Below are 27046 nucleotides of genomic sequence, written 5' to 3'. Positions count from 1 at the left end.
GCGGAGGACTACGTAGTCCTGCCTTCAAGGTCCCTGCACCGGGGGCACCGGGGCGGGGTGGGGACAGGTACAAGTGGGCCCCCAGCCCCAGGGAGGTGGAAGCAAGGGGCTGGCTGTGGCTGGGACTTCCTGGTGTGTCCCACGATTCGAGGTCTCCAGGACCTTGTCTGGGTCTGAGAGCCCCTACGCCGACCCCCTCCCGGGGTCACATCAGACCATCATCAGAAGACTCGGGTCTGTGCACCTGAGGATACAGAGATCATCTTAGAACCCGGCCCGGGGGTCCTGCAGGAGGCATCTGGCGCTGCTCATTTATAGACAAGGAGATGGAGGCCGAAGCGCCCTGCCCAGGGCTGCGGGGCAGGGGCCTGGGGGTCGGCGCAGCGAGGGCTGGGCTTACCCAGGTTGTCTGTCACCTGGTACGCGTCCCGCAAGTCCTTCATGCGGAAGCCGATGACGTCCACGAAGTCCTCCACCAGCCGGAACAGCTCCTTGGCGTTGGGGCCCATCTGGAGGGGAGGCGGGGGTCAGGGACATGGTGGGGAGCGGCCCCGCCGAGAACGCTGACCCCCAGAGCTCAGGGTCCCCGAAGGCCCCTGCGCCCCAGCAGGGACACGCCCTCTCCCCGCTCTGCCTCCGCCGGCCTCCTTCCCTCATCTGTTCCCTCCTCGTCAGCGTCCTGTCGGTCACTCCCTAGCCCCACAGGGCTCTGGACCTGACTTGGGAAGCAGATGGGGACCTGAGTCTCATCGCCATTGTGTGGACGAGAACGCTGGGCCCAGAGGGGCTGCTGCACTCCAGCCCGGGGGCCAGGGGTCCGGCTGGGAGGAGAGCGGAGGGCCTCTGGCCACTGCAGTCCCCACTCCGGGTGCTGCCCTGGGCACAGGAGTATTGGCAGGTTCCAGGTCAGCCTGGGAGGAAGGGAGGCGGACCAACTTCTCCAGATGCGAAAGAACCGCCACGTCCTGGTGTGTACCCCACGGTCAACACGTTTGCTCACACCCCTCCCCGAGCCCCACGTGGTGAGCCGCTGTCCTCCGACGGGCGGGGAAGCCGAGGCTCAGAAGGATAAGCGACCTCCTCAAAGTCACGAGACTGGCAGAGGCTGTGCTAGGATCTGAACCCAAGACCCCACCCTGAGCTGGCCTGGGGCTCAGGGAGCCACCAGAGACGCCCGCGCCCCCCCTGCTACTCTGGCCGCAAGGGTCCCAGGCTGGCGTCCTTACCAGCTGGGCCTCCCCCCACTTGTCCCGGTTCTCCTCCGCCAGCAGGTTGCTGATGATCTGGACAAAGTTCTGAAAGGCAGAGGAAGAAAGGCCAGTGAGCAGAGAATAAGGCACCAGAATCACGGCTCAGAATGTGACCAGGGTCAGAGTTCTATCTGAGATCTGGGCTCGGTCTAAGGCTGGGGTGGAGGACCGCCCTCCTGGGCGCCCACCTGTACATCCCCCGGGGTGGGGCTGTAGTACGCCCTCCGGAAGATCTCTGTCATGTTCCTCAGGACATCGATGGTGGAGAGCAGGTCCCCGCTGTAGCTGGTCCCGTCCTGGGAGATCTCTACCAGTGTCTGGATGACCTCGGAGACCCCCTCTCCGGGCAGCCCGCGCTGAGCCTTTGCCAGGTGCTCCCGGGTCTGGGGAGGTGGAGGGTATAAGTGCCATGACTCTGCAGGTACCAAGGACCTCCCATGCCCAGAGGGTCCTCTGCAGCCCGCAGCCAGTGGCCATGGCTGACTCACAGAGCGTGCCACTGGGGACACAGGGTTATGTCTGAGGACGGAGGGCAGAGGTGAGCCCTGGAGTGATGGGTGGGGCGGGAGACCCCGGGGCCGGCCTCACCATCATCTGGATGTTTCGGTAGTCGATGGAGACACAGCGGATGTAGGTGGGGGGCTCCCAGTAGGCGATGCCCTCCTCGTCCAGCTCACAGCGTCGCAGGATGAGGCCTGGGGAGATGGTGGGTCAGCTCTCTCTCCCACTTCTCTGGTAGATGTCCACGTCTGGGGTGGGAGTGAGAGTCCCACCCCCGGCTCCCAGGCACAAGCCCCTCTGGATGAGACCCTACAGCCCTAGAAGCAGGCACTCGCCTGTGCCCTCATTCCAAGAGCAGAGCTGGCGTGGGGGCCAGGCATCCCTTAGTTTCTTTCACTCAAAAGATTTCTTTTTTTTAATGTTTGTTTGTTTGTTGCTTTTATTTTGTTTTGTTTTGTTTGGCCGCGTGGCTTGTGGGATTTTCGCTCCCCAACCAGGGACTGAACCCCGGCCCTCAGCAATGAGAGCTTGGAGTCCTAACCATTGGACAACCAGGGAATTCCCTCACTCAAAGCATTTCTGAGCAGATGCCACAGGCCAAGCACTGGAACCTGGCAGGAGCCAAACCTGCAGGCATCCCCCCGGCGTGGAGGCAGAGCCCTGGGCCGAGTGAGGGGCTTCAGTGTTCAGCCCAGGGCCTCTCTTGGGGCCCCTTCCTATCCGGAGCCCTGGGGAGAACCAACGGCCTGGCCCCTGCCTAGCTTCACCCCTGGGATCAGGGGCCCCCGATGGCCCGGGTGTGCTGCGGACACCGGGCAGCCTTGGGGCTGACTGGCATCAGGTGTCGACGGCCTGGAACACGGGCACAGCCTATGACTCAGAACTTACTCCCAGGGAGCCAGGCGCAGCTGTGCACACACACAGCGGTGATGACCCTAGGGAACTGCCACAAGCCTGTCATCCAACAGGTGCCACGGGGCAGGACAGGACACCTGCTCCACAGCATGGTGCAAAATCCAAATGAGAGGTCATACACGTAGACAAAAGACCAAAGAAGTCACACCATTCTGTGACTTGTATTTTATTCATTTGGCTTCCCTGTATTTGTAAGACGCTACCCAGAACATGTATTATTCTGGGAAGGGGGGCTACAACCACAGCTGGAAATACACAGCCTCCACCACGTGGACCAGCCCTGTCGGGTGGTGGGGAACTCACAACACACTTGTTTTACTGAAGGAAAGCCAAAGTTCAGAGAGGTTAAGTCACTTCCTGGATGTCACACAGCAAACAGGGGTACAAAACTGCATGCACTCCTCAGATAAGAGGGGCAAAGAAAACCAAGCCAAGCTTGATGCGCCGGGCCCCTTCTGGGAGCCCACCCTGCTTTTTCCACACGTCCCATCACTCCACAGGGCTGCATGGGGATTAAGATGACCGTGTTCAAAGTCGACTTCCGACTTAATGGCCCCCCAGCCCAGGGCAAGTGTGTTAACTCCTCTGTGCCTCGGTTTCCCACGTGTAAATGGGGGACTTTGTGGGACATCGCACTAAAGGGCTTCATGCTGGCGTTGGTTCCTGGTGAGCTCTCAGGACGCGGCGGCCCCGGACCCCCGCCTGTACTGCGCCAGCCTCTGTGCGCACAGGGCTGCCTGGGCAGGGTCTGGGCCACGTGCCCTGAGCTGACAGCTCCGTGGGCGGGCCTGAAGGGGCATCTCGGTGAGGAAGGCCCCGCACAACACCTGCCCCACCGGCGCTCACCTGTGGCGTTGCGAGGACACCGGACTGCAGCCACCTCTCCCGCCGGGGTCTCCTTCCAGATCACACTGCCCAAGTTGTCCTCATCACAGATCTCATGGGGCTCTGCCAAGGGGCTAGAAATGTGAGTGGGGGTGGGGTACGGGGGGTGGGCCGAGACCTGGCAGCAGGGTCAGGAAGGCCAAGACCCCTGCAAGACATCTACCCTCACGAGGGGGAGTCTTTTCCCAGTAGAGCTAAGCTCCAAGCTCCCTCCCCCGCCACTCAGGAGGCCCCTCCCCAGAGTCCAGCTGTGGGGTGGGAGTGTGGGACACTCACCGGGACACCGCTGGGCACTGCACTGCCGGTGTTCATCTTGTGGGCCCCGGCAGGCTGTCCCCCCGAAGAAGGGCCCCAAGCAGGCGCGCTCCCGCCGCTGGGTGCCACCTCCACACGTGACACTGCAGCCGCCCCACGACGTCCAGGCCTGCCACTTCCCATCCACTGTGGGACACGGCCATGCACAGAGCCACGAAGATGGGGATGAGGAGGGTGCGGACACAGGGACGTAGGGGCAGGAAGCCACGAGGAGAAAGAAGTCGAGACCCAGGGAGGGGAAGCCAGAGCCCAGACTGATGCAGGATAAGACAAATGCTTCACGTGCACTGGTCCCTCACGGTCACCGCCCCCGGCCCCCCACATCCCCAGGGCCGTGTACAAGGGCCCACCATGAGCCTCCCGAGGTCTCACCCCTCCCGAGTGGCTCACGCCCACCAGATCCCCCCACCCGCAGGCCCCGGAGCACGGCCCTGACCTGGACACTGCTGCAGGAAGCAGTCTCGCGTTTCCACCCAGTGGCCCTGGCACTCGGCGCCCCCGTACGAAGGCCCGTTGCACTCGCGCGTGCGCTGCTGCCGGCCCTGAGAGCAGCTGGCGGAGCACGAGCTCCAGCTGGACCACTCATTCCAGTTTCCATCCACTGCCCGGCCCAGGGGAGGAAGGGGACAGGAAGGCAGCGTGAACACCCAGGGCCCACACCCAGCCTGGGGCACAGGCGTGAACACCCCACAGGTGTGGCCCACCACACCCCCACGAAGTCTGAGGCATGGGTGTGACACCCAAGAGGGCCCATCACCTTAATGCCCACGGTACGCGAGTGAGAACTCCCCAAGGTCTCCAAGCTTCAGCCTGATCACAGCCTGAGGTTCCAACCTCTGAGCCCCCCGGCAGGTGGGTCTGAGCGGGCAAAGCGGGGCTCCCGGGGCTGGCCGGTGGCCCACTGGGCCCTTCCCTTCCCTTCCCGCCCCTGTCCCACCTCACCCAGCGCCCTCCCTCTCACCTACCAGGGCACAGAGCGATGTTGCAGAACTTGGTTTGCTTCTCCGGGCCCTCACAGGGGTTGCCTCCAAACTGGGGTGGCCTGCAGGTGCGCGTGCGGTCCCGGAAGCCGCGGCCGCAGGTGCTGGAGCACAGGCTCCAAGGCGACCACTCGTCCCAGGCGCCGTGCACTACGGAAGGATCAGAGCACTCTGCGACCCCCGCCTGCCCGAGCCCGAAGCCCGGTCACCCGCCCCGGACGCCCCGCCCCTTGCCCCGGACGCCCCGCCCCCTGCTCCCGTTATCCCCGCCCCCCCCACGGCGCGCCGCCCACCTGGACACACGGCGGAGTTGTTGCACAGCCGCTGCTCCCGCAGGGGCCCGCTGCACTGCGTGCTGTAGGAGGACGACACGCAGAAGCGCGTGCGAGTCTGCCAGCCCTCGCCGCAGGTGCTGGAGCACACGCTCCACGGGGACCACTCCTCGGCCGCGGGATCACCTGTGGGCCCAGACCTACAGCATCACAGGTCTGCTGCTGCCCCCGCACCCGAGCTACGGTCAGACCCTCAGGCGGCCGCAGCAAAGCCCTTGAGCACCCCACCCTTTTTTTTTTCTCGACAGTCCCCTTCTCCTCACACCAATTCCCCTAAATCCAGTGCGCCTGGAGACAAGCGCCTGGCACCTGAGAGGTTAGTCTAATTATGGAAAATTATCACAGTCATTACTTAGAAGCAACAGCAATTAATAACGTAGAGTACTTGCCCAAAGACCTAGTCCCCTGAAACCAACTTTCCCCACTTCCCAGGGTTTTAGTGCATTTGCGTGTCAGCCCCGCCCAGCCGCTGCCACTCACCTGTCTGCGGGGCAGGAAACCCAAACTGCTGCAGCTCGTCGCCCAGCTGCTCGCGCCGCCGGGCATCCGTGGACCGCAGGGACTGGCTCCGGGAGTTGGCGCGCCCAGCGGCTGCAGGGCAGGTTCAGGTAAGCGTCCAGGCCGTGGCCTGCAGCCCCCGCCCTGCAGCTCTAGAGGGGCGCTCTTGGCCCTTGGCCCCTCGGTCCCCAGCCGCAGCGGGGCCCGGGCTTGTCAGCACCAGGGCCACTTGGCCGCACTGGACAGGTGGGAAACTCGGGACCAGGGCACCCTGGCCTGGCGCCAATCCCTGTCTGGTCCACTCTCCCCTGCCCTGCGCCCGTCCCTCTCTTCCTCCGGGGCCCGCAGGAGTCACCCGCGGGGCAGCACGTCTGAATGGCTACTGCTCTCCGCATCTCAGCACCCCGCCAGTGATCCTGCCCCCCACGGCCCAGCCCCGACACCCCAGGGCCCTCTCCAGGCTTCTGAGATGAGCTCCTCTCCCCAAGAAAGTTCGTCGGGGAAAAAACAACCCGAAGAATGACAATCTCATTATAACTTGATTTAATTTTATGGAAGCAGCTGAAATATGCATGAGGTCATTAGAGAGCCTTATTAGAGAAATACATCCTGGAAGCAGCATCCGGCTGGGACAGTCGGGTCTGGCCAGGGCTAGGGATGGCGGTGGCGGGACAAGCCCCACAGCCGGCTTTCCACGTGCACCCCAGAATTCCCAATCCACAGGTGCTAAGAAAGGCCCATCCAGTCCTAACACCGGGTCCCACCCCTCCTCCTTGGCCCTTACTACTACTGGTCCCGCCCCTGGAAGGCTCCACCCTCTGACCCCGCCCCTGCCCCAGGTCCCGCCCCTCACCTGGCCAGGTCCTGCCCCCCCCCCTCCCCGCCCTTTTCCCCGCCCGGCCCGGCCCAGTCCGGGTTCCTGCCTCCACCTGACCCCGCCCTGAGCCCCTCCCACCCCCGGCTCTGCCCGGGACCCGCCAGTCCGCGCACTCACGGCCGCAGGCCTTGCGGTTGCACAGGCGGCCCTCCTCCAGCACCCCCTCGCAGCCGCCGCCTTCAATGCCCGGCGCGGGCAGGCAGGTGCGCGTCCGCGTCTGCAGGCCTCCCCCGCAGTCCCGCGTGCACTCGCCCCACAGGGACCACAGCTTCCAGCCGCCTGGTGGGGACCAGAGGGCAGGGGTCAGGGCCAGGGGCAAAGGGCTGCGGTGTCTTTCTGGGAGTGACCTCTAGGGGTCTCCCAGGCAGGGATCTGGGGCACAGCGGCCCCTGCGAAGAGGCCTCCGCGTCGGAACCAGCATAGCACCCTGGAGGGTCAGCGAGGAGGCAAGTGTGGGCCTGGACGGGGTTCGTGATGGGGTGTGAAGCAGAGGCCGACAGGGCAGGGAGGGGCAGAGGTGCTGGGCAAGTTGGGGTCCGGGGCCCACCCCACTTCTCTCTGGAGTCTCTGTGCTCTCCGGCTCTGTCTACAGGCACCTGGGCCAGGGTCTCCACTGGCTTTGAATCCAGGTCCCCAGTGTGGGGCTGGACACAGAGCTGGAGCCCCAGGTGGGTCTGGAGAATGAATGAATGAATGAATGAATGAATGAATGACACCCCTGCCCACCCCAACGGCTGCCTTATACTGAGGGCCGGGTGATGGGCTGGGGGCAGAGGGGCTCTCCTGCCAGGGCTCTCCTGCCTGGCACCGAGCCTCATGCCCTGCTGAACCCCCTCCCCATGGTCCTCAGTCCAGTTTCCTCTGAGCCTCAGTTTGCTCATCCCCCCATCACCCTCCATGACCCATGTGCTCATTCCCCCACCACACGCAGGGACACCAGAGGTGACTGAGGTCCCATCCCTGGTAGCCGAGTGGGGTCTCACACCCAGGGCCCCGCCAGGCGGAGCCTCCCCCAGGCCCAGCAGAGACTGGCTGCTGAGGGCCTCCAGGCCCCTACGGCCACCCTCCTTTAGCCCTCTCAAGGGTCTTCTCCATCCCGGCCCCAGCCCCCCAACCATCATGACCTCGTGCCCCCGAAGTTCTGAGCCCCTTGGTGGCCCCAGTGCCACCAAGGACACTAAGAGGAACAGCCTCGAAGTACTGGGGATCCATTGAGGAGTGAGGAGCAGGGAGGTCACACATCTTGGGCCAGAGCTGGAGGCCGCACTGATTCGCTCAGGAAGGGGCTGCTTCGTCCAGGCTTTCCGTTCAAAGGCCACGCTTAAGGTGCCCAGATCACTCCCGCCTCGAGGGACTCTGGTGCCGCCACCCCATTTGTCCTGGGGAACCCCAGGGCCCCTACACTCCCAGCATAGCAGGGTCAGGGCAGACTCAACAAGGGCACGCAGCCTCACCCAGCGCCTACTTTGGGCCAGGCACCCTGCACACAGCCCCCTGACACAGCACCCATGTATGAGGAGGCGAGGAGATGGCATTGCCAAGCACTGGGAGCTGCACTAGAGCTGGGCCACTGCCCCATGCTGCCTGCTCACCCGGGGCTGGAGCAGGGGAGCCAGGATGGCCAAGGGCAGGTCACACCTGCCCAGCAGGAGCGTCCCTGATGCCTCCTGGAGCCTGGCTTATCTGGGGAGCACATAGGGTGAGAATGAGGACTGTGCAGATCCTGGAGGGTGGGCACTGGAGCCGAAAGACCAGGTTCACATGGTGGCCCCAGCACCCACGACCGTGGGATGGTTAAGTCCACCCTGCCCTGGCCTCACACCCCTCACCAGAGGATGAGGGCACTACTTCCTAGGACTGACGCCTGTGAGGGTAAATAGCAGGAAATGGCTGGGAGACGACAGGTGTGGGCGTCACTGGGGTCGGAGTCGATCCCAGAGATCTCGCTCTGATCTGCAGCAAGTTGGGCGTCCGTGTGCTCTGTTCTGTGGAGGGCCGCTTGAAAGGTGCCAGAGCCCCTCCTAGTGCTCCCTGCGCCTGTGCTGGGAACCGACCAGCAGGGGGCGCTGGAAGCAAATGAACGGGAGGCGGGGGAGGGAGCCCAATTCCCCCAGTTTGGAAGGCGGGGCTCATTTCTCCCTCCACGCCCCCAAGCCCTTGAGGAATCTTCTTTCCCCTTGCAGAACCCACCCTCCCATACGTCTCACTTCCCCCTGAGCCCAGAGAGGCAGAGAGAGCATCCAGGGGCCAAGGGCACACAGTCAGGCCTCCTGTCCTCCAGACTTGCCATGCTGGTGGGTCACGCAGGTGGGCGGGGCAGGTGGGCGGGCCGACGCACCCAGACAGGGACCTGTAGGGGGGGCCGGCTCGGACTTTAATCGCTGTCGTCTGTGGGTGGGCGGGGACCCGGCTCTGTCCCTCGCGCACGCGCAGTAACACGGTTCCTAGCCGTGCAGCGGCGGCCCAGGGAGGAGCTTCTCACTCTGTGGGAGCCCGGCTGAGCTTGGCAGGGACCCTCGCTTCAGGGCGCAGAGGGGCCTGGTTCTGAGCCCCTTCCTGGGTCTGGGCGTGACGTCCTGTGCTCCCACAAGGGAGGCCTTTCTGCTCCCATTGTTCAGATGGGAAGACCGAGGCCTGCCCTAGTGACGGGATGCCCGTGCTCCCCCAGTTACGAGGGGGCCGACCAGGAATCGCCCAGGTTGTTGGACCCGGCCCATACACCCTTCAAGGACGGTTGCTTCCCTCAAGGCCGGCTCTCAGGGCGGCATCCTGGGCAGGCGAGTACTGACTCCCCCACCCCTGTCTCCCCCCACTCCGTGCCAGATGCCTCAGGAACCTCGAGGCCCAGTCCACCCAGGAACCAAATGCTCACCCCACTTACAGCAGAGCAAACTGAGGCTCAAAGAGGGGTGGTCCAGACAGTCAGGGGCTGGTGACCCCCCCCCCCGCCACCTGCAGGAGGATCTGCCCTGGAGTTGAGGAGGCATGGCGGCCCAAGACTCAGAAGGCAGGCGCCAGGGTCCCCAGGGCTGAGTAAGAACCAGAAGTATGGAGGACGCTATACAAATACGACTTCGTTGTGGACAGAAATGTCCGTGCCCTGGGGGTGAGAGACAAGCAGGCCAGGGCCCCGGGGGGAGGGGGTGGGGAGCCCCCAGGGCAGCCTCCAGGTGCACACGGCAGGACTGGTGGGCAGGACTGGTGAGTGGCTCGGCTCTGAGGGTGTGACGGGGCGAGGCTGCGCAGATATGGGGCCCTCACTGCCGCCACTCTAGGTGCGGACCGTCAGCCCCGCAACCACGCCCATTTGGCAGATGCAGACAGGGAGGCCGAGTTATCCACCGGGCTGACAAGGAGAGGAGCTGGGACTGGACTCATGATCAGATTCCAAGCGCCCCCCCCTACACCGCCCCCCAGGCAGAGGCTGTCCGCCAGGACCACCCCCAGCCTGGCGCTCCAGGCTTCAGTGGTCTCACCTGCTTAAGCCACCCTGTCCCATCATACTGAGACAAAGGAACAGGGAGGCCTGGAGTCCAGGGAGACAGGCCTGCCGGCAGGGACAAGGTGGGCACATCCTGCCTGTCCCCCCTTGCTGCCCCAGCCCAGCCCCCGCGCGGAAGCCTGAGTGACGTGGAAGCTGGAAGTGGGTGGGAGAGAGAGGGTGTCCAAGCTGGCTAATCAGAGGATGCCACTTGGTTCCCATGGCAACTGCCGCAGAGCTCAGTCTTTCAGGATAGACTCAGGTTAGGCCTCCGCTGCCAAAACACCCACAATTTCAAGGCTGGTTACCTTGGTGACCCAGGTGGTGGGGATGTGGTGGGGGGAGGGGGAGGAGAGGAGGGGTCATATCAGGAGAGGCCAGGCAGGAGGTCCAGAGCACAGACTGCCCCCCAGGCCTAGCCCTGACCCTGGTCACATGCTGATTCCTGACCCTGATCACACACTGGGCCTTGATCCTCTTCACAGATGGACTTCTGATCCTGGACACAGGATCTCTGATCCCCTATCACATACTGAGCCTTGATCCCAGTCACAGACTGACCCTGACCTTGGCCACACTCCCACCACTGGTGACACTCAGTTAATAGTAGCTGCTATTTTTGTTACCATTTTTATTTTTAACGTGTGTCCCCCCCCCACGGCTGACACCTGATAAATGTTTGTCAAGCAAATGCATCCACGACCAGGGAATTACCCAGGCAGGGCTCCTGGGGCCCGCAGAGCTGGGCACAGAGGAACTCAGGCCACCCTTTCCTGAGTGGCCACGGTGCTCCTGGGCTGGGTGGGCTTTGAGGGGGCAGCAGAGGAGTGGGCAAGGCTGGGGGGTGGGCTGCCCCTCCAGGCCCGGAAAGAAGCCGCCATTCTTCCCGGGCTCAATGCCCCCTCTGTCTGGAAGCCTCATTTCCATCTCATTAAGGGATGAATAGAGCCAATTAATGGCCGCCAGGCAGCCTTGGCCTCCCAGGAGAGAGAGCACACGGAGAGGGGGGCTCCTGGCCCCCTTCCCACCCTGGTGCCCCAGCCTGCAGGCCATGGCCTCCCTGGTCCCTGCGCCCCCAGTCAGCTGGGATGAGGGCGCTGGGGGAGGCCCTCTTCCCGCTGGGCCTTCCCGCCTCCTGGGTCCCCTTTGGAGGAGGGGAGCAGTGCACTTCCCGTCTCCTCCAGCAGAGGTCTCCCCAGTCTAGCAGGTCAGGCAGCACCCGGCTGGGGTGGGGCGGTCAGCCCCTGCCCATTCCCGCCCCGCCCCGCCCCGCCCCGCCCCGGACCGTGACCGTCAGGCTGGGTTCCATACACATCTACCTCGGGGAAGTCCAGCCCCTGTGCGGACCCCTACCCCACGCCGAGTTAAGGTCTGTACTGCGGCATGCAGGCTCCTCCTCTCAGCCCCCTGCATGGATGTGCAAATGAGGACCACAGGGAAACTGGACAGCTCCCTGAAGCCCCTCTCCAACCCAATCCCCAGTCCACAGCGCCCCTGGCTCCACAGGTCCAGACTTGGTGCATCCTTCACCAAGGCCTGCAGCTCCCACTATCGGGGCCCGAGTGACCAGCAGTCCGCCCAGCTGCCGCAGGCACCCCTGGATCTCAGGACGGGCTGAGAGCCGTGACCACTGCCCACGGGGCCACTTGCCAGAGAAGGAGGACAAGGAGGGCTCCTCCAAGCATGGTAGAGGCGCCAAGACCCTATGAGCAGGTACTGTCCCATCCCTATTTCACAGAAGGGAAACTGGGGGGTGACTTGGCCCCATCTGCAGGGTTACTCACTTTCTCAATGCTGCTTTCCCTGAGTCAGGCAGGTGCCCCCCAAGAAGGGTGCCCGTTACAAGCTCGAAGGCCTGGGTCCCACCCGGCTTTGCCCTTCGGCGCTGGATGACTTGGGCAGGTCTCTTCTCCTCCCTGAGCCTTGGCTATACGACCGACAGCCCTTCTCCCCATCTTTTAGGGAAGTGGGACCCCAGCAGGGCCACAACTCCCGGTCTCCCCCACCACCGGGTGGTGTGGGGTGAGCTCTGGCCTCTCTGGCAGGTCCTCTGTGGGTGATGCCCCGCGTGTGCACTTACTGTTTTCATGGGGTCACATCTTGCTATTTCCATCTGGAATGGGGGCTGTCTACAATGGAGCCTGAAACCTTGGTTTCCAGATTTTTCTAAGTTGGCCCTTGTGCAAAAGTGCAGCTCCCCCGGCTGGGATGACAAACCCAGGCCTGGCAGGGAGGCCCTCACCCTTCCTACTCCCGCCCCGCCCCTGCTCCCCACCCCCATGTGCCCAGCTGCCCCCAAACTCCAGAGACACGCCCATCCCCCTGGAATTCACCACTCGTCCCCCCAGCCCAGCCCCTCTCCACACCCTGCAGGCCCCAGAAAGGGCTCAGCAGCCTCCCCGAGGGAAGCTGTGGGGCATTTAGGGTTGGAAAGACTCCAAAGCCCTTGGGGGGGTTGTCAGGGCAGGGGGCGCCCCAGCTGAGAGGTGACGGGCCTGGAGGTGGCGGTGGAGCACGCGGCCTCTCCACTGGTTGTGTGGCCTTGGGCAGGTCACGGCCCCCCAGGCCGGCATCACAGCCCAGCACACGCCCGGGATGTCACACACTCACACGCTCAGGCTCCAGCCCCCCGCCCCCCCCCCCCCGCCCCATGCAGGCATATGGAGGGGGCACACGGACACACACAGTGTCATGTACACACACACAGGGACACACACACACAAGGAGACACACGCACTCTCGCCCCCAGCCCTCAGGATGCCGCTTTTTCATTATCTTACATGTCACTTCTGCAATAAAATTCTTTAATTAAAACATGAATATTTAAAACAACCCTTGAGAGAAATGGCACCATCTCACCAGAGGCAGAAAAACGCAGAGAGACTCTGGGAGGGGGAAGGAGGGACAGCCCGAGAGCGGGTGGGAGCGGGCAGGCAGCGCAGAGGGGCAGCCGGCGGGGCAGAGGGAACAGTTGCTCCGGCCTGAGGAACGCTTGCCAGTCGGACGCGTGACGTGGCCATGTGGCATTTGGACAGGCCGGGCGGGGGCAGGGCTGAAAATGGGCCACGGCCTGGCCTGGGCCTCCTGCTCGCTCCGGCTCTGGCTCCACGGCTATGGAGGGACGTGCCTGAGCCAGCCTCCCCTGGCATGCGTGAGGGGACGTGGAGGCAAGATATGGGGTCTGGATCTGCTGTGTGTCTTCTGAATTACTGCTGGACCTCTCTGGTCCATATACCACCCCACCCCTACACACACATGAACACACACACACACACCCTCCCCGCAGGGCTCCTGCAGGAGAAGCCCCAGGCAGGACCACCAGGTGACCAAGGGCTGGCTCTGCTCTCTGTCTCCCCCATACAAGCTGTGTGACCCTGGCGGCTGCCTTAACGTCTCTGTGCCTCCTTCCACTCAGCAAGGATTAATCAAGGGCCTGCTGTGTGCCAGGTACTGGTCCACACACGGGGCTTTGTCAGAGAGCAGGGCCAACTCCCCTGCCCTGTGGTGGGTACGTCCTGGCAGGGACAGGGAATGAGGACACAGGAAATTCTCCAGTGTTCCCAGGCGATGCCGTGTGGGAAGAGAGAGAAGGAGGGGGAGAGAGTGTGAGGCGACAGCAGGGCCGGGGCGTCTGGAGAAGGTGCGTCGGGGCAAGCACTCGAGGGAGGGAGCCCTGTGGGCACGCGGGGAGAGTGCTCCAGGCCAGGGTGTCTTGAGAAGGTGCCATGTGGGCAAGCACTCGAGGGAGGGAGCCCTGTGGGCACGCGGGGAGAGTGCTCCAGGCCAGGGTGTCTTGAGAAGGTGCCATGTGGGCAAGCACTCGAGGGAGGGAGCCCTGTGGGCACGCGGGGAGAGTGCTCCAGGCCAGGGTGTCTTGAGAAGGTGCCATGTGGGCAAGCACTCGAGGGAGGGAGCCCTGTGGGCACGCGGGGAGAGTGCTCCAGGCCAGGGTGTCTTGAGAAGGTGCCATGTGGGCAAGCACTCGAGGGAGGGAGCCCTGTGGGCACGCGGGGAGAGTGCTCCAGGCCAGGGTGTCTTGAGAAGGTGCCATGTGGGCAAGCACTCGAGGGAGGGAGCCCTGTGGGCACGCGGGGAGAGTGCTCCAGGCCAGGGGACAGCCCATGCAAAGGCCTTGGGCAGGGAGGTAGGTGCCTCGCTGGGGAGCCACCTCTGGGAAACTGGCAAGAGCTAACTGGTGAAGATGTGGGTGCTTCCTGCACAAAGGAAACACGCAGAACGCGGCGACTGCCACTACTAAGGTCACGTTTACTCCCAAGGTCTCAGAAGCATCAGGACCTTCTGAGTCCAGGGCACGGGCATGGGGTCTAAGCTGCCAGTGGGCCTGGGCGACCACGTCCTGTGCCCCCCACCCTGTGGAGTCAAACTCCTCGCTTCGTGGGGGCAGCCCCAGCCCTCATGCCCTCCGAACTGTCTTCCACGAGGCTGCCAGCCCTGACACATAGCCTTGACTTGTGCTTTGTCAGGATTGCTGAAATTGGCTTGCGCAGAGCCAGCCTAAACACACACACACACACACACACACACACACACAGCAAATACATACCACAAGTGCACACCTGCACATGCTCACATGCACACGCGCACAAACACGATGCACACAGATGCCCGATGCACTGCACACAGGCACGCACAGCCGTATACACCAGCCATACACTCATGCACATACCCACACACATGCCCGATGCACTGCACACACGCACACACATACTGTGCATGCACAGCACACATACTGGCAACGTGCATGTGAACACATATACATGCCATGCATACACATACATGCACACATACATGCATACTTGTACACATGGATGCATGAACACACACATGCTCACGTAACACACTGCACCCATACATGCACATGGATGCATGAGCACAAGCATTGCACAAGCATGCACACACACACGCACGCCTGCCCACCCCCTTTCCAGCACCAGTTCCAAACATTCCCACTCTCAGAATCTCTGTGCAAAAGCCCAAAGCACCCAGCCATGGTCTCCAAACAGCTCCGCTCCTCCAATCTGTCTCTTTGCCCCCCAAGCCCTCTAGATTCTCTACCTCATAGTAAACACAGAGATTGACATTTCATCACTGACGTTGCTTCTGCTTAGAAACACTTGCACCCCAGTTCTCATTCCTCATAACAATCAAGAAAAGAAGATGTTTTTACTCCTTCCATTTTAAAGACAAGGCCCAGGGACACAGCGAGTGTGGGGCGGGCTGGGATTTGAACCTGACCTGGTCCTATCATGGGGCGCCAGGTCCCAAGGCTCCCTCTCAAACGACATTCCCAGCAGATGACCCACGGGCCTCTCACGGTCCGGTCCCACTCTGCCCTCTGGATCTTCCCCCCCAGCCCGATCCTCCCTGCCACTTCCCCACCTCAGCTGAGGTCCTCACTCCTGGCCAGAAACCTGGCAGCGGTCCAGCCATCTCCTTCCTCCACGCCCACATCCTTTGCATCAGCAAGTCCATCAGCTCCACCCCCCACCCCCCAAGATCCTCCCCCTTCCTCCCATCCAGGCCAGCGTCAGCTCCCTCCTGGATGCCTGCAGTGCCCTGTCCCTGCCCCGATTCCCCCTCTGAGCCAGACACTGCATTTACAGCCCCAGCGATGTCACCCTTCTGCTTAAAGCCCCCCATGGCCCTTCAGCTCTCACGATAACATGCAAACTCCGGCCGGGAGGCCTGTCCACCGCACCCGACTCCGGCAGCGGGCCCCGCTCCCTCCAGCACCGATGTCACAGCCCCACAAGCTCCTGCCACTTGCCACACATGTATCACACCAGCCCCGTCCCCTTGACCTTCTCCCGTAAGCTCCACACGGCTCCAGCTATACCAGGTATCTACCCGGCACGGTCACTGCCCCGAGATGCTAATAGAGATCAGCTCTTGCGCTTTGGCTTCCAGTGTGGGCCAGGCCCCAGGGCAATCAGGTCTGAGGTGACTGAATAGTCCCTCAAAGCGGTCAGCACTTTGCCAACGAAGACGCTGAGGCACAGGGGCAGGTGGCCACTGGGAGTGGCTGAGCGACGTGTCCGGCCAGGCCCTTGCCCCCCTGGTCCTCCTGCATCCACCCACCTCCCAAACTAGCCGCCGGCCCGGCATCTCTGCTCCATTCTCCTCCTCCCCATGCCCTGAGGACCACTCCCACCACCACGCTGCGGGGCCTGCCCACGCCAAGGTCACAGTGACCTCTACCTTGCCCAGCCCGAAGGTCAGCCCTCCCAGCCTCCCACGCCATCGCTGGGGGGCCCTGGCACAACTGATAGAAGATGGGGGTTTTCTGATGGTTTCCTGGGCACCACCCCGCCTCCACCCTCCTCTCCTGATCCTCTCCAGCTATGCTCACCACTCCATGGAGGTTTCTAATCTGGGATCCATGGCCCGGGGCCCATGAATAGAACCATGTTCCAGGATAGCTGGGTTCCTCTGTCACCCCACGTAGCTTCTTTGATGCCTTTACAGACGTTATTCGGAGGAATCCATCGGCCTCACTGGCTCCGGAGACACCAAGAGCCCTGGACCACGTCACCTGGTCCCACGGTGACCTGCCCGCATGAACGCCCAGCCCAGCCTGGCCCCCGGACGCCCGGCACGCTGTCTGGTGTCTCAAACTCCACGTTCGGTGAAGAGCTGTCCCCTGACGCAGCCCCAGCCTCCTGAGACACCCTGGGTGTCCCGCTCCAAGCACACGCAGGGTCTCCCTCCTGCCCCGATGCCAGGGGGCCCGCTAGGTGTCCCATCCCACTGATGGCGCCCTCCTGTGCAGGTGGCCGTCTCACCGAGGAACCCAAACTGCTAAGAAGGTGCGACCAGCCGAGCACACGCCCACCCCCACCTTTGCCCTGCCCTGCCCTCTGACCCGCACGGGGCTCACCCGCACCCCTCCCAGAACCTCGAACACAGCCCCCCTGACCAAGTGACCCCCTGACCTCCAGGTGACATGCAGCCCCGCCACCAGGGTCCCCCCCGCCCTGCGATGTCTTCATCACCACCTGACATGCCTGTTTCTTGTGCTTTGCCGTTTAACACCGCCCAGACCTAGAAGGCAGCTCCAAGAGAGTGGGGCTTTTTTGTTTTGTTTTTGTTGTTTCTTGTCTTCATTGCGTGTCCCCAGCACCTAGAACACCTCACAGGCGCTGGGTAACTAACTGCTGCACGATGGTTTGCATGGCTGTAACCACGTGCAGTCCCCACGCTGCATCTCCTTGACCACATGAGTCCACTCTGCTCACTTTTTCTCTCGTGTCCCAGGAGGCCCCTGCAGACCCCGGCCACAGGCCACAGCAGCCTGCTGGCCCATGAGAATGGTCCTGCGCGAAAAGGGAGGGACCCTCCCCCCAGCCAGGAATCTAAAACTCCCTCATCCTGGGAGAAATCAGACCCATTCTTCCTTCCTTCCCTCCCTCCCTCCCTCCATCCCTCCCTTCCCTGAGCACTTAGCAAGCACCATGAGGCAGGCACCCCAGCACCCTGGGGGCTAGAGGCAAGCACCCCAGGCTGCCCATTCTCAGCGGAGCCTGCAGAGAACTTCTCTCTTTGCACCTGGCTTCCCCGAAGTGCTCGGGGGATGGGTGGCCAGCGCAGCCCTGCAGAGAAGACCCTTCCCACCCACCGTATGGCCAGAGAGCCACCCCAGGGCCTCTCCTAGCAGTCACTCACCTGGAGCGCCATCCCCGCCCCGGTCCTGGGTCAGGCTGGTGAGGCAGTTCTCGGGGCCACCAGCCATGCCGTCCCTCAAGCAGACATCCCCGCGAGGCACCAGGGAGCCGGAGGCAGGGTCGCCGGTGTCCCCGCCCAGGCAGGCACAGGGGGTCTGCATGATGCCACAGGGGTGTGAGCTGCGGCTGCCAGCCAGACAGGCGTCCAGCCAGCGGCACAGCATCTGACAGGCGGCCCGGCTGGGGTTGCGGTTGCCCACGACCAGGTACTCCACGGAGAAGTCGTCGCTGGGACCGGGGGGCCCGTCCTGGGGCGCGGGGCCGTCGTCCTGGGGCAGCCGCTGCCGCTGCATCTGCAGAAACTGCTTGCTGGCCTGCAGGAAGGCCAGGGGCGCCGAGGGGTCGCAGAGCCTCAGCACCTCGTCGAAGCTCTCCACGCCCAGGTAGGTGCGTGTGGACTCCAGGAAGGAGTCGAACTGGTAGGTGCGGACGCGGGTGGGGCCGCTGCAGGAGGGCGCCTTGGCCACCTTCACGTAGAGCGTGTAGCGGCGCGGGTCCGGGTTGCGCAGGGTCCAGGAGCAGCGTGAGGCGTTGGCCGGGAACACGGCAGCTGCCGAGAAGTACCCGAAGAACTTGCCCTGCACCAGCGTGGCACACAGCTCGGCCCCGGGCCCCGCGGCCGTCCCCGCGGCCGTGCCTGCCTGGTGCCCCAGCAGCAGCAGCAGTGGCCCGAGGATCCAGAGGGCGCCCGGGGCGGCGGCCTGGCCCCTCATCCTAGCTCGCGGGGCCGCCAGGGTTCCGCCGGCTGGGCAGGCAGGCGCGGGCCAGGCCTTGACATGCCAGGGTCCGGCAGCGAGCAGAGCGGGCCGGGGCCAGGGGCAGGGCCTTCAAACGAGGACAGGAGGAGGAGATGGCTTCAGGCGACTGAGTGGGCAGGGGCAGCTCCTAACATCCGGGGCCGCAGTTCCCGCCTGTGGCCGCCAGCAGCAGCTGGAAGAGAAAGAGCAGACAGGGGACACGTAAGCCCCTGGGGGAGGCTGGGACTCGGCACGCCGGGGGCAGTGCCCACCCGGGGCTCTGGGCCCCGACACAGGCCCCGGCCTCACTCTCAGGCACCTGCTCTGCCCACCTGTCTGTCTGCCACCTGCCAGCATGTCCACCTGCAGGGGCAGGAGCCAGGGGCCGGGGCCCCTCCTCCCCCACCAAGCCTGAGCGGGAAGCGGTGGGCCGCCCTGGCCAGGGCCGCAGGCCACAGGGGCCTAGGCTGTGCCCGTCTGGCTGGGCAGCCTGGTGTGGCTCCACGGGCTCTGGGCCCGCCCGCCTGCCCTGGCGCGGCCACGGAGGCCGTTCCGCCCCTGGGCCTCTGTGGCCTCTCTGACCGTACGCCTCTCCAGCCCTCTTTCAGGGAAGACTCTGCAAACCCAGCCAGAGGGGAAGCAGGGCAGGGGAATAGAGGAGACACAGGTCACTCCAGCCGGTGCCCATCTCCCGGCAACCCCGCCCCTCTGGGCCTTGCCCGGTGTGGGTGCAGAGACTCCTCCCACTTCTGTTGCGTCACAGCAGGAGTGACCAGTTTTGGGGGGTGAGGGTAGGGTTGGTGCCCCGTCTCTGGGTCTCTGGCTGTGACTATGACATCCACCCACCTCCTGTTGCCCCCCCTTCCTGCCCACACAGCCACTCAGGTGCCCCCTTTGGCCTCCCAGCCATGTTCCTGCCAGGGAACCTCCCTCTCCCCGCCCCCGGAGTCACCTGCTGCCACCGAGACCAGGCTTCGGCCTGCCCCTCCCCACTTAGCCAGGCTGCTCCCCGCCTCCCATCTCACGATGAGGAAATCGAGGCTCAGATGGGGTCACAGGGAGGGGGCGGGAGTACCCACACTTGAACCCCCCCGATTGACCCCAACCTTGTGGCCCTGGGGTCACCTGCGCTGCACCAGGAGTGGGCGCTGGCTGCGTGCTGCCCGCTCACACCTGGCAGGGGGCAGCTCCCGGCCCAGGTCAGCAGGGACACAGCAGAGCCGTCCCGGGCCCAGGGAGCCAACGCTGCCCATCCTGATGCGCCTCCACGTGGACCCTGCAGAGTTCCTTCTGCCTAAACCTCAGCTTCCCCACCCTCCCTCCCCAAAGCCCCTGCTGGGCGTCGTCCCGTCCCGGCAGCAGCTGAGCGTGTGGGCAAAGGAGGGGGAGCCACAGCAGCCCCCCCGCAGCCCGCCTGGCCTGGTGCCGGCGCCTCGGCTCTGCCGACCGTGCACACGCCGGCCGCCTGCCCACAGGGACTCGCTGCTTCTTGCTGTCTGGGCCCGGCTGGCCGGCGACAGAAGGTCGGTCACTGCTCTGCAGTCCCCTCCTGGCGTCCTTCCTGGCCGGCCTTGTAGGCAGAGCAGGGAGCTGGGCGTGGGCAGCCTCGGGCTGGCCAGGATGGCTGGACACGGGCTGCCCCACTCATGGCTGTGTGGACTCGGCCAAGGCCCTCACTTCCCAGCCTCAGCCTCCCCACCTGTAAAGTGTGGGGTGAAGCCTCACTCTCCCAGCATAAGGTCAGCGCTGGACCTGCGGGTTTACCCAGGGATGGAGCAGCAGGCAACCACGGTAGGGGCTCTGGATCACCAGGGGTGGCCCTGTGGGGCTCTTTAGTGGCCAACGCTCAGGTCCCCTTAGGAAAGGACTTGCAGACCCCTCATGCAGACCCTGTACCTGGCCCCTGCTTCCAGGAAGCCCCTCTTCCGGTCGCGCCTCTAGGCCATCCGGGGGCCAGCCTCAGACGCCAGCATAGCAGAGCCGCCTGCCCTGGCCACCCACTGCCATGTGTGGGAACCGAGAGGCTGGGGCCAGTGTCCCACAGTCAATCCCAGACCTAGGAGGCTGCCTGCAGGGGTGGCCATGGCATCCGATACCTCACCTGAGCCCCAGCCCCAGCTGCAGCGCCCCCTCCCTTGGTCCCAGGCTGGGACCTAATGCAGCCACCAGGCCCCCAGCTGGGGCCCCAACCCCGGGACAAACCCTCTCGGATGCCCCGGAGAATCCCAGGTGGAAGTCGGCAAAGCCCAGCAGAAACTCTGATTGCGACAGCCGACTCATTCTGACTCATCCCCCTTGACCCGGGGTCAAGGCCACCCCAAAACCCAGCACCTTCCCCCAGAGGGGCCTGCCGGGTCCTGAGATGGCCCAGGCCGGGCCCACACTCTCCCCTCCCCACCCCAGCCCCTGGCAGCCCACACCACAGCCCTCCTGTCTGGAAAGTGGGTACAGCCTGGCGCAGACACCCGGCCTCAGGTGTCTCAGACACTCAGCCTCAAGGCTGCACACCTGCCTCCACCACCCTGTGGGCTCGCAGGCCTGGAGGGGCGTCCCAGCCAGGCCCAGCGTGGAGGGAAAGCACAGGAGAAGCAGGGCTCGTGGCGGGGAGGGGACCAACGTTGGGCTCGATCCTGCGCGGGGCACTGTCTCCGCAGGAGCAATCCTGGGGCCCCTGCTATGGCGCAGTTGTGCCGATGGGCACATGGGGGCCACAGACGAACAACCTTGGTGGGGGCCTATAGGTGCTGGGTGCCTGAGGCAGGATCCGGGCCCAGGTCTGCTGCACAAAGCCTCTGCCCTCTGAGAGCTGGCACGGCCCTAGGCCCGGCAGAACTGGCCCTAATGCTGCCCCTGTCCCGGGGACCGTGGGAGCTGGGCCGAGCCGGGGCCCTGCTAGCATCCCTGCCGGCTGGCCCTCATCCACACCAGCTCACTCCGCTCCTTGAGAGCCTGTCAGGGGAGCGAGGCCCACCCCAGTGTCCCGCACAGCGGGCAAGAGGGAGAAGTGAGGATCAGATGCAGGGCAGCGCCCCATTCAGAACTGCCCCTTAGAAGGGTGGCAACAGGGGGGTTGGCCTGGGGGGGTGAGGAAGGAGGCGGGGCGAAGACGCTTAGGACACAGAAGAGAGCGGCCCCGGCCCCGGCCCAGGCTGGGCAGTGGGATGTGGAGGGGACATTGCTGGCCTGGACCCTGGGGAGGCAGGAGGTGCCCATGGGGACGGGGGATAAGTGGCAGGTCAGGACGCTACACCCCCGGGATGGAGGCTCTGGTGTGAGCCTTCAACAGGCTCTTGGGGCCAGGAGATGGCCTAGAAGAGCCCACCCATGGGGTTTTCACACAGGGTTCCACAGGGCGGACCACTCGGGCCACCAGGGGGCCAGGCATCCTCTACACCTTGAACAGCTCCACGCCCTGGGCCTTGGGAAAGGCTCTGCCGGCCAGAACGCTGTCCCAGCTCTGAGTCTGAGTGCCGCAGAACTGGCCTGGCCTTGCCTCTTCTGGCTGGGTCTTGGGGCAGAGCTGGGCAGGAGGCCCAGGCCCTCAGCACGGACAGCTCCTGTGCCTGCCAGCGGTCACTCACCCTCCACCTGCCCACACCGCACACCCTGCCCTCTGCCCCGCCCCAACAGACCCACAGATGCTTTCCAGAGGCTGAGGCCTCTCCATCCCCATTAACTGCCTGCCTGAAACACTCCAACAAGGCCTTGGATAAATGGCTCAGAGGTCCCCTCTAGCCTTGGTCCGGGGCACACCCGTGTCAGGCCCCAGCTCACCCAGCCATGGTGGAGGCCGACCAGTTGAATCCATCCCAGGCCCGGGCAAGCAGAGCTGAGATGGGGTGGGGCGTGCAGGGGAGCCCCTGACCCCACCTGGCACCCAGGGATAGTGTCCTGGAGGGGGCAATGCCGGGGAAGGGTCCCGGGATGAGGGGGACAGCATCGATCTTCACCAGGGCGATTCCTCTGACGGGGGAGGGGGCACAGGCAGGGACAGCCGGAGGGAGGCTTGTGTGGTGTCTGGGCTGGGAGGGTGGTCAGAGGACAAACAGGGTCATGGAGGTGACCAGGCTTCCAGCTTGAGCATGTGGGCCATGGGCGGTGGGGACCCTCGCTGGGGGGACCAGACGTGTGCCCGTACATGTACACGCACGTGCATGTGCAAACACCTATGTCTCTGTGTGCGCACGTGTGCGTGCCTGCACTGTCTGCACACACGCACACGTGTAGTAGCACGCTTGTACAAGGCTCCCAGCAGGAGGAGGGCTCAGCGTGTAATCATGGGATGTGCAGGGCAGTGGGACAGGGACTGGGGCTGGGAGAGGAGTGCTTGCCCGGAGGGGGAGCCCATGGCCAGGATGGAGCCCCACGGAGGCCAAGGCAGGGCCTCAGAGAAGGGCCAGACCAGCAGAAGGCTGGCTCCACACTGGGTGCAGGTGACTGGCGCTGTGGTTCCCCTGGGCCGGCTCACGCCTCCTCCCCTCGGCCACACCCAGCGCCCAGGCCTCCGCTGGGGGTCAAACTCTACAAGCCTGGCGACCACAGGTGAGGGGGGTGGAAGAGGCTCCTGGCCTCGGTGCCGGGGTCCAGCGAGGTTGCTGGTCGCTCCTCTCCAGAGGTGCTCACGGGGGAACTGTCTCCCTGGGGCTGCAGACCCCCTGTCTGGTCTTGGCTTCCCATATCCCAACCTGGGTCATTGTAGCGTCCATCGCCCCCTGCCCATCTTGGGTTACCAAGGACGGTGGCCAATTAGCACCCAAGCCCCCTCAGGCCCCCGCCTCTCCCATCACCTTCTCAGGGCCAAACTGCCCTGCTGCAGGGAAACCCTCCTGGTGTCTGGCCCCCATCCCTTTGGCCAGCGTCTGCCCCGAACCTACCACGCGGCCTCTCAGAGCCTGCAGGGTGGCCTCGGGGTGAGGGACCCCAGAGAGCCAGCCACGGCAGGCGGAGGACGAGGACCTGGAGTCACGGCGACGAGAGAGGGAGACGATGACTGCTTTACTGAGCGCTGACCGCACACAGGACCGGTCTCAGACCTCACGGGACCCCAGGAGGCAGGAGCAGTAGCGGCCCCACTTCGCAGCTGGCAGGGTTGTCACCCGCTGAGGGGTGACGCGCCCTCCTCCCACCACCGTCCCAGACGTATCTGCGCAGGGGGGGACCATCCAGCCCCTGGCCTCCATCAGAAGCCCTGGGTGCCTCGGGATCGCTGCCACACAGGGGCATGGGCTGGACGCCCACCCATCAGCCTCCAGAAGTCTCCAGCCTCACCTCAGTCCGTGGGATCCCCACCCCCCGCAACTGTCCAACACCCAGGCCTGACCCAGGCCCTGCCTCCCTCCCTCCCCACCCACCCCAGGCCGCCAATGGCATCCCCCGACACCAGCTACAAAAGGCACTCTGTTGTCCTGCCCGGCCCTCAAACAGTGCCCGCCTGTGTGTCCTGGGGAAGGCTGTACTGGGGGAGGGGCGGGTGGGCATCCGCGGCACAGAGGGCAGCCCAAGGGGCCGGCGGCCGGGTGGGGCTGGGAGAGCACGCAGGAGAGGCCCCCCAGGGGCACCTGACCGCCCTGCTCATGGCAGCCTGCCCACCGATGGGGGCCGCCCTACTGGGCCGTGGCAGGTCAGGCAGCCAGGCAGGCCTCCGTTCATGAGCAGAGCTGGGGGCGCCGCTAGGAGATCCTGCCCCCAGCCCTCCTGACTGAGTGTGGCGCATCCCAGGCCTTCCCCAGGGAGGCCCCGGCCATGTTCCACTCACAGCAGAGAGGTGGGAGCCGCCAGTAAGGTATCCCCGCAGGGCGGGGAGGGGCCGCCTGGGCGGGGCTGGGCTGCCGCCGCCGGCAGGGAGGCCTCCTTCCCCTGCCTGCCTGCCTGCCTGGGCACAGGGGCTGCCAGGGGAATCTGGCCGGAGGCCAGGCAGAGCTCCCCAGGAGGAAAAAGAAAGGTGCCCCGGCAGGTCCACTGCGGGGGGGGGGGGAGGGAGGGCCCTCTGGTTCTGCTCCAGGCCCCCCCATACACACCCTCACCCTCATCACACCTCTTCTTGCCCAGGAGCCTGTTACCCAAACCACCTGTAGGCCTTGAAGACACCCTGTGCCCTCAAGCTCCCGGGCTGCCCCTGCTGCCTTGGCCCCTGCCCAGCAGACACCCACCTGTCCTTCAGGACATGGGCCAGGTGGTTGCCCTAGAAGCCTTACCTGAGCCTGCCGGACCCCTCCCCCTCTGAGCTCCCACTGCGTCCTGCGCCCCGGGCATGCACACACATGGTTGCATACACACGCACACGATGCCCTTGCGTGCACACAGACACGCTCTCTGCAGAGTCCCAGGCGGGGACAGCGAGAGCGTCTGCCCCATCAGCTGGGGCATCCCACCGGAGCGGGGAAGTCTCCTGAGGAGCGGAGGCTCCTGAAATTCTGGGTGTGACATACGTCACCGCCCTCTCCTCTCTGTGTCCCCCTGCTCGGTACCCAGATTAAGCCCCTGCTCCCGGAGAGGGAGACACACCTTCCACGTCCGCTCAGCGGCTGGCCTACAAGTGATGCCCACCCACACCCCGCGCCAGGATCCGTTCCTGAGGTTCCCAGGAAGAGGGGCTCATCCAAGGTCACCTGTCCAAGGCCACATGGGGAGGGTGTGAGGACGGTGACAAGATCGGAAGAGGCTGTCAGGAAGGGCCCTGGCGGCCGGCAGACAACACTGAGGTCCCAGGGACGTCCCGGATAGGCCTGGCCAGGTGGGGACGCAGAGGTCCTGACAGCATGGAGTGGGGAGAGGGGGGATGACAACAGAGGAAGGGGGTGCTTAGCCTGGGCGTGCTTCAGGAAACCCAGGTCTCCTGGCTCCCGACGCCCCCTGTACCCACCCTAATGGTGCCAGCAGCTGTGGCAGGACTGGCCGTCCCAAGATGTACCTTGGTACCTGGTGCCCAGATGTATCAAGGCTCCAGACCTGGGCCTCCCCGAGACCCACGGGGTGCCCTCTCCCCTCTCTCCAGGACGGCCGAGGTGAGCGAGGGTGGCAGAGGGCGGGCCGGGAGGAGACAGACAGGGCAAGGCAACCTGCGGCCCAGGGTGAGTGCCGGGGAGGAGGCGGACCCCGAGACCGGGACAGGACTGCGGAGGGACCAGTGTGCACGTGCGGGGGCACCTATGCACACGCGTGTGCAGTGCGCGAGGGAGCGTGTGCGCGGCAGTGGGGAGGGTCGCCGTGTACGGGGTGAATGTGTGCAGGTGTGCACGTGTGTGAGCGGAAGGCTTTCCGGAGGTGCCCCTGCGCGCTGGGACCCAGACGGTCAGGGCTCTGGCGGGGAGCAGGGACAGTGCTCTCTCTGTTCTGAAGTCACTTGCATCCCGCTGGGACAACTGGGCCCTCCCGGAGACCTGCACTGGCAGCCCCGCCCCCCAGGGCGGCACCTACGTGCCCGGCGCCCGCTCAGCCCCTCTCTTGGGCAGGACTCCCTACCCTAAGTCTCTGAGCCTCAGGCAAGTGCTGTCCAAAGTCCCCAGGCCAAGCAGGAGGGAGGTTCAGTGACTCGGCCAGGCCACCTGGGTCGCGCGCAGAGCTCTGAGGCCTCTGCTCACCAGCACTTCAGCTCCTCTTCCTGCAGCCATGCCTCCACCTCTCCTCCCACCTCAGGGACCCGTCAGCCCACGTCTCAGCTGAGGGTCAGCACCCCCAAAACCGGACACAGCATGAGGGGATGGGGACAGCCTGGGTCTCATCTCACTGTCCACCTCGGCCCGAGCCCCTGGAAACCCCCTGCCCTGCAGGCCTCTCCCGGTCCCACAGTCACCCAGCGGGGCCCAGCGGACCTTGGGGACCCCATCTACACCCCCTCCAAGTGAGCCCTCGAGGACGCCCACAGACCCCAACGGACAGGGACGTGGGCGGTGGGATCAGCATGAACTTGGTGCGGATCCAAAGGTGAGGGTGGGGGAGCTGGGGGGGATGGGGCGCAGTGGTGGGGAGTGGGGGGGATGAGACGGTGGGGGGTGACGGTGGGTGGTGAGCCAGGTGCCCCTGCGCACACAGACCGCCTCCGTTTGTCCAAAGCACTCACAGGACAAACACAGTTACGCTTGTGGAGCCACAGAACGTTGTGGAAGGATAACACAGACCCATTAACAGGAGGACCTGGGGTCTGGGGAGGGAAGGAGACTCCCTTTGCGCCCTAGTTCTCTGGTGCTGCCCCCATCGCGGTTCACTTTCCAATGAGTAGCAATGAACTAAAAGAGGAGGGGGCGGGGGCTGCAGCTGGGAAGGAGCCTCCCGTCTGCTGTGTGCGCCTGCTGTGTGCTTTCCCCAGCAGCGCCGGTCCTCCCCTACCCTGGGAGCCAGGAGGACACTGGGACGCAGGGACGGCTCCCTAAGAGATCTGAAACCAGGGGTTTACACTCAGCTGAGGCCACAGGCCCTGGGGTCTCCCTGCGAAGTCCCGCCCTGCAGGGGGAGGGCTTGTGCTTCTGTCACCTGCAGCTGCGGCCGAGGCAAAGGCCTGGAATCAAAGTTCCAACAGGAAGCTCTTTGCCTCTCT

The 27046-nt window shown here is 64.6% G+C and overlaps 1 protein-coding gene across 3 annotated transcripts in view; it reads right to left on the bottom strand.

Moving 5' to 3' along the window:
* The window catches only part of ADGRB1 (adhesion G protein-coupled receptor B1), a 70285-nt gene extending 51796 nt beyond the window's left edge, over window positions 1-18489 (bottom strand). For 2 of the 3 annotated variants that reach the window (XM_060115752.1, XM_060115754.1), the window contains exons 1-12: window positions 17718-18489; window positions 6671-6832; window positions 5659-5769; window positions 5140-5304; window positions 4834-4996; window positions 4303-4478; window positions 3828-3992; window positions 3513-3614; window positions 1839-1945; window positions 1439-1633; window positions 1227-1295; window positions 401-509 (exon numbers count right to left, since the gene is read on the bottom strand). In XM_060115752.1, the coding sequence (XP_059971735.1) occupies window positions 401-509; window positions 1227-1295; window positions 1439-1633; window positions 1839-1945; window positions 3513-3614; window positions 3828-3992; window positions 4303-4478; window positions 4834-4996; window positions 5140-5304; window positions 5659-5769; window positions 6671-6832; window positions 17718-18489 (2296 nt within the window). Of the gene's footprint in view, window positions 1-400; window positions 510-1226; window positions 1296-1438; window positions 1634-1838; window positions 1946-3512; window positions 3615-3827; window positions 3993-4302; window positions 4479-4831; window positions 4997-5139; window positions 5305-5658; window positions 5770-6670; window positions 6833-17717 lie in introns of all 3 variants that reach the window. The other variant, XM_060115753.1, reaches the window with a different exon arrangement.
* Between the last annotated feature and the right edge of the window lie 8557 nt (window positions 18490-27046).

The sequence above is a fragment of the Mesoplodon densirostris genome, chromosome 13, assembly GCF_025265405.1.
Source record: "Mesoplodon densirostris isolate mMesDen1 chromosome 13, mMesDen1 primary haplotype, whole genome shotgun sequence".
Lineage (NCBI taxonomy): Eukaryota > Metazoa > Chordata > Mammalia > Artiodactyla > Ziphiidae > Mesoplodon > Mesoplodon densirostris.
This window is presented reverse-complemented; position numbering and strand designations above follow the sequence as displayed.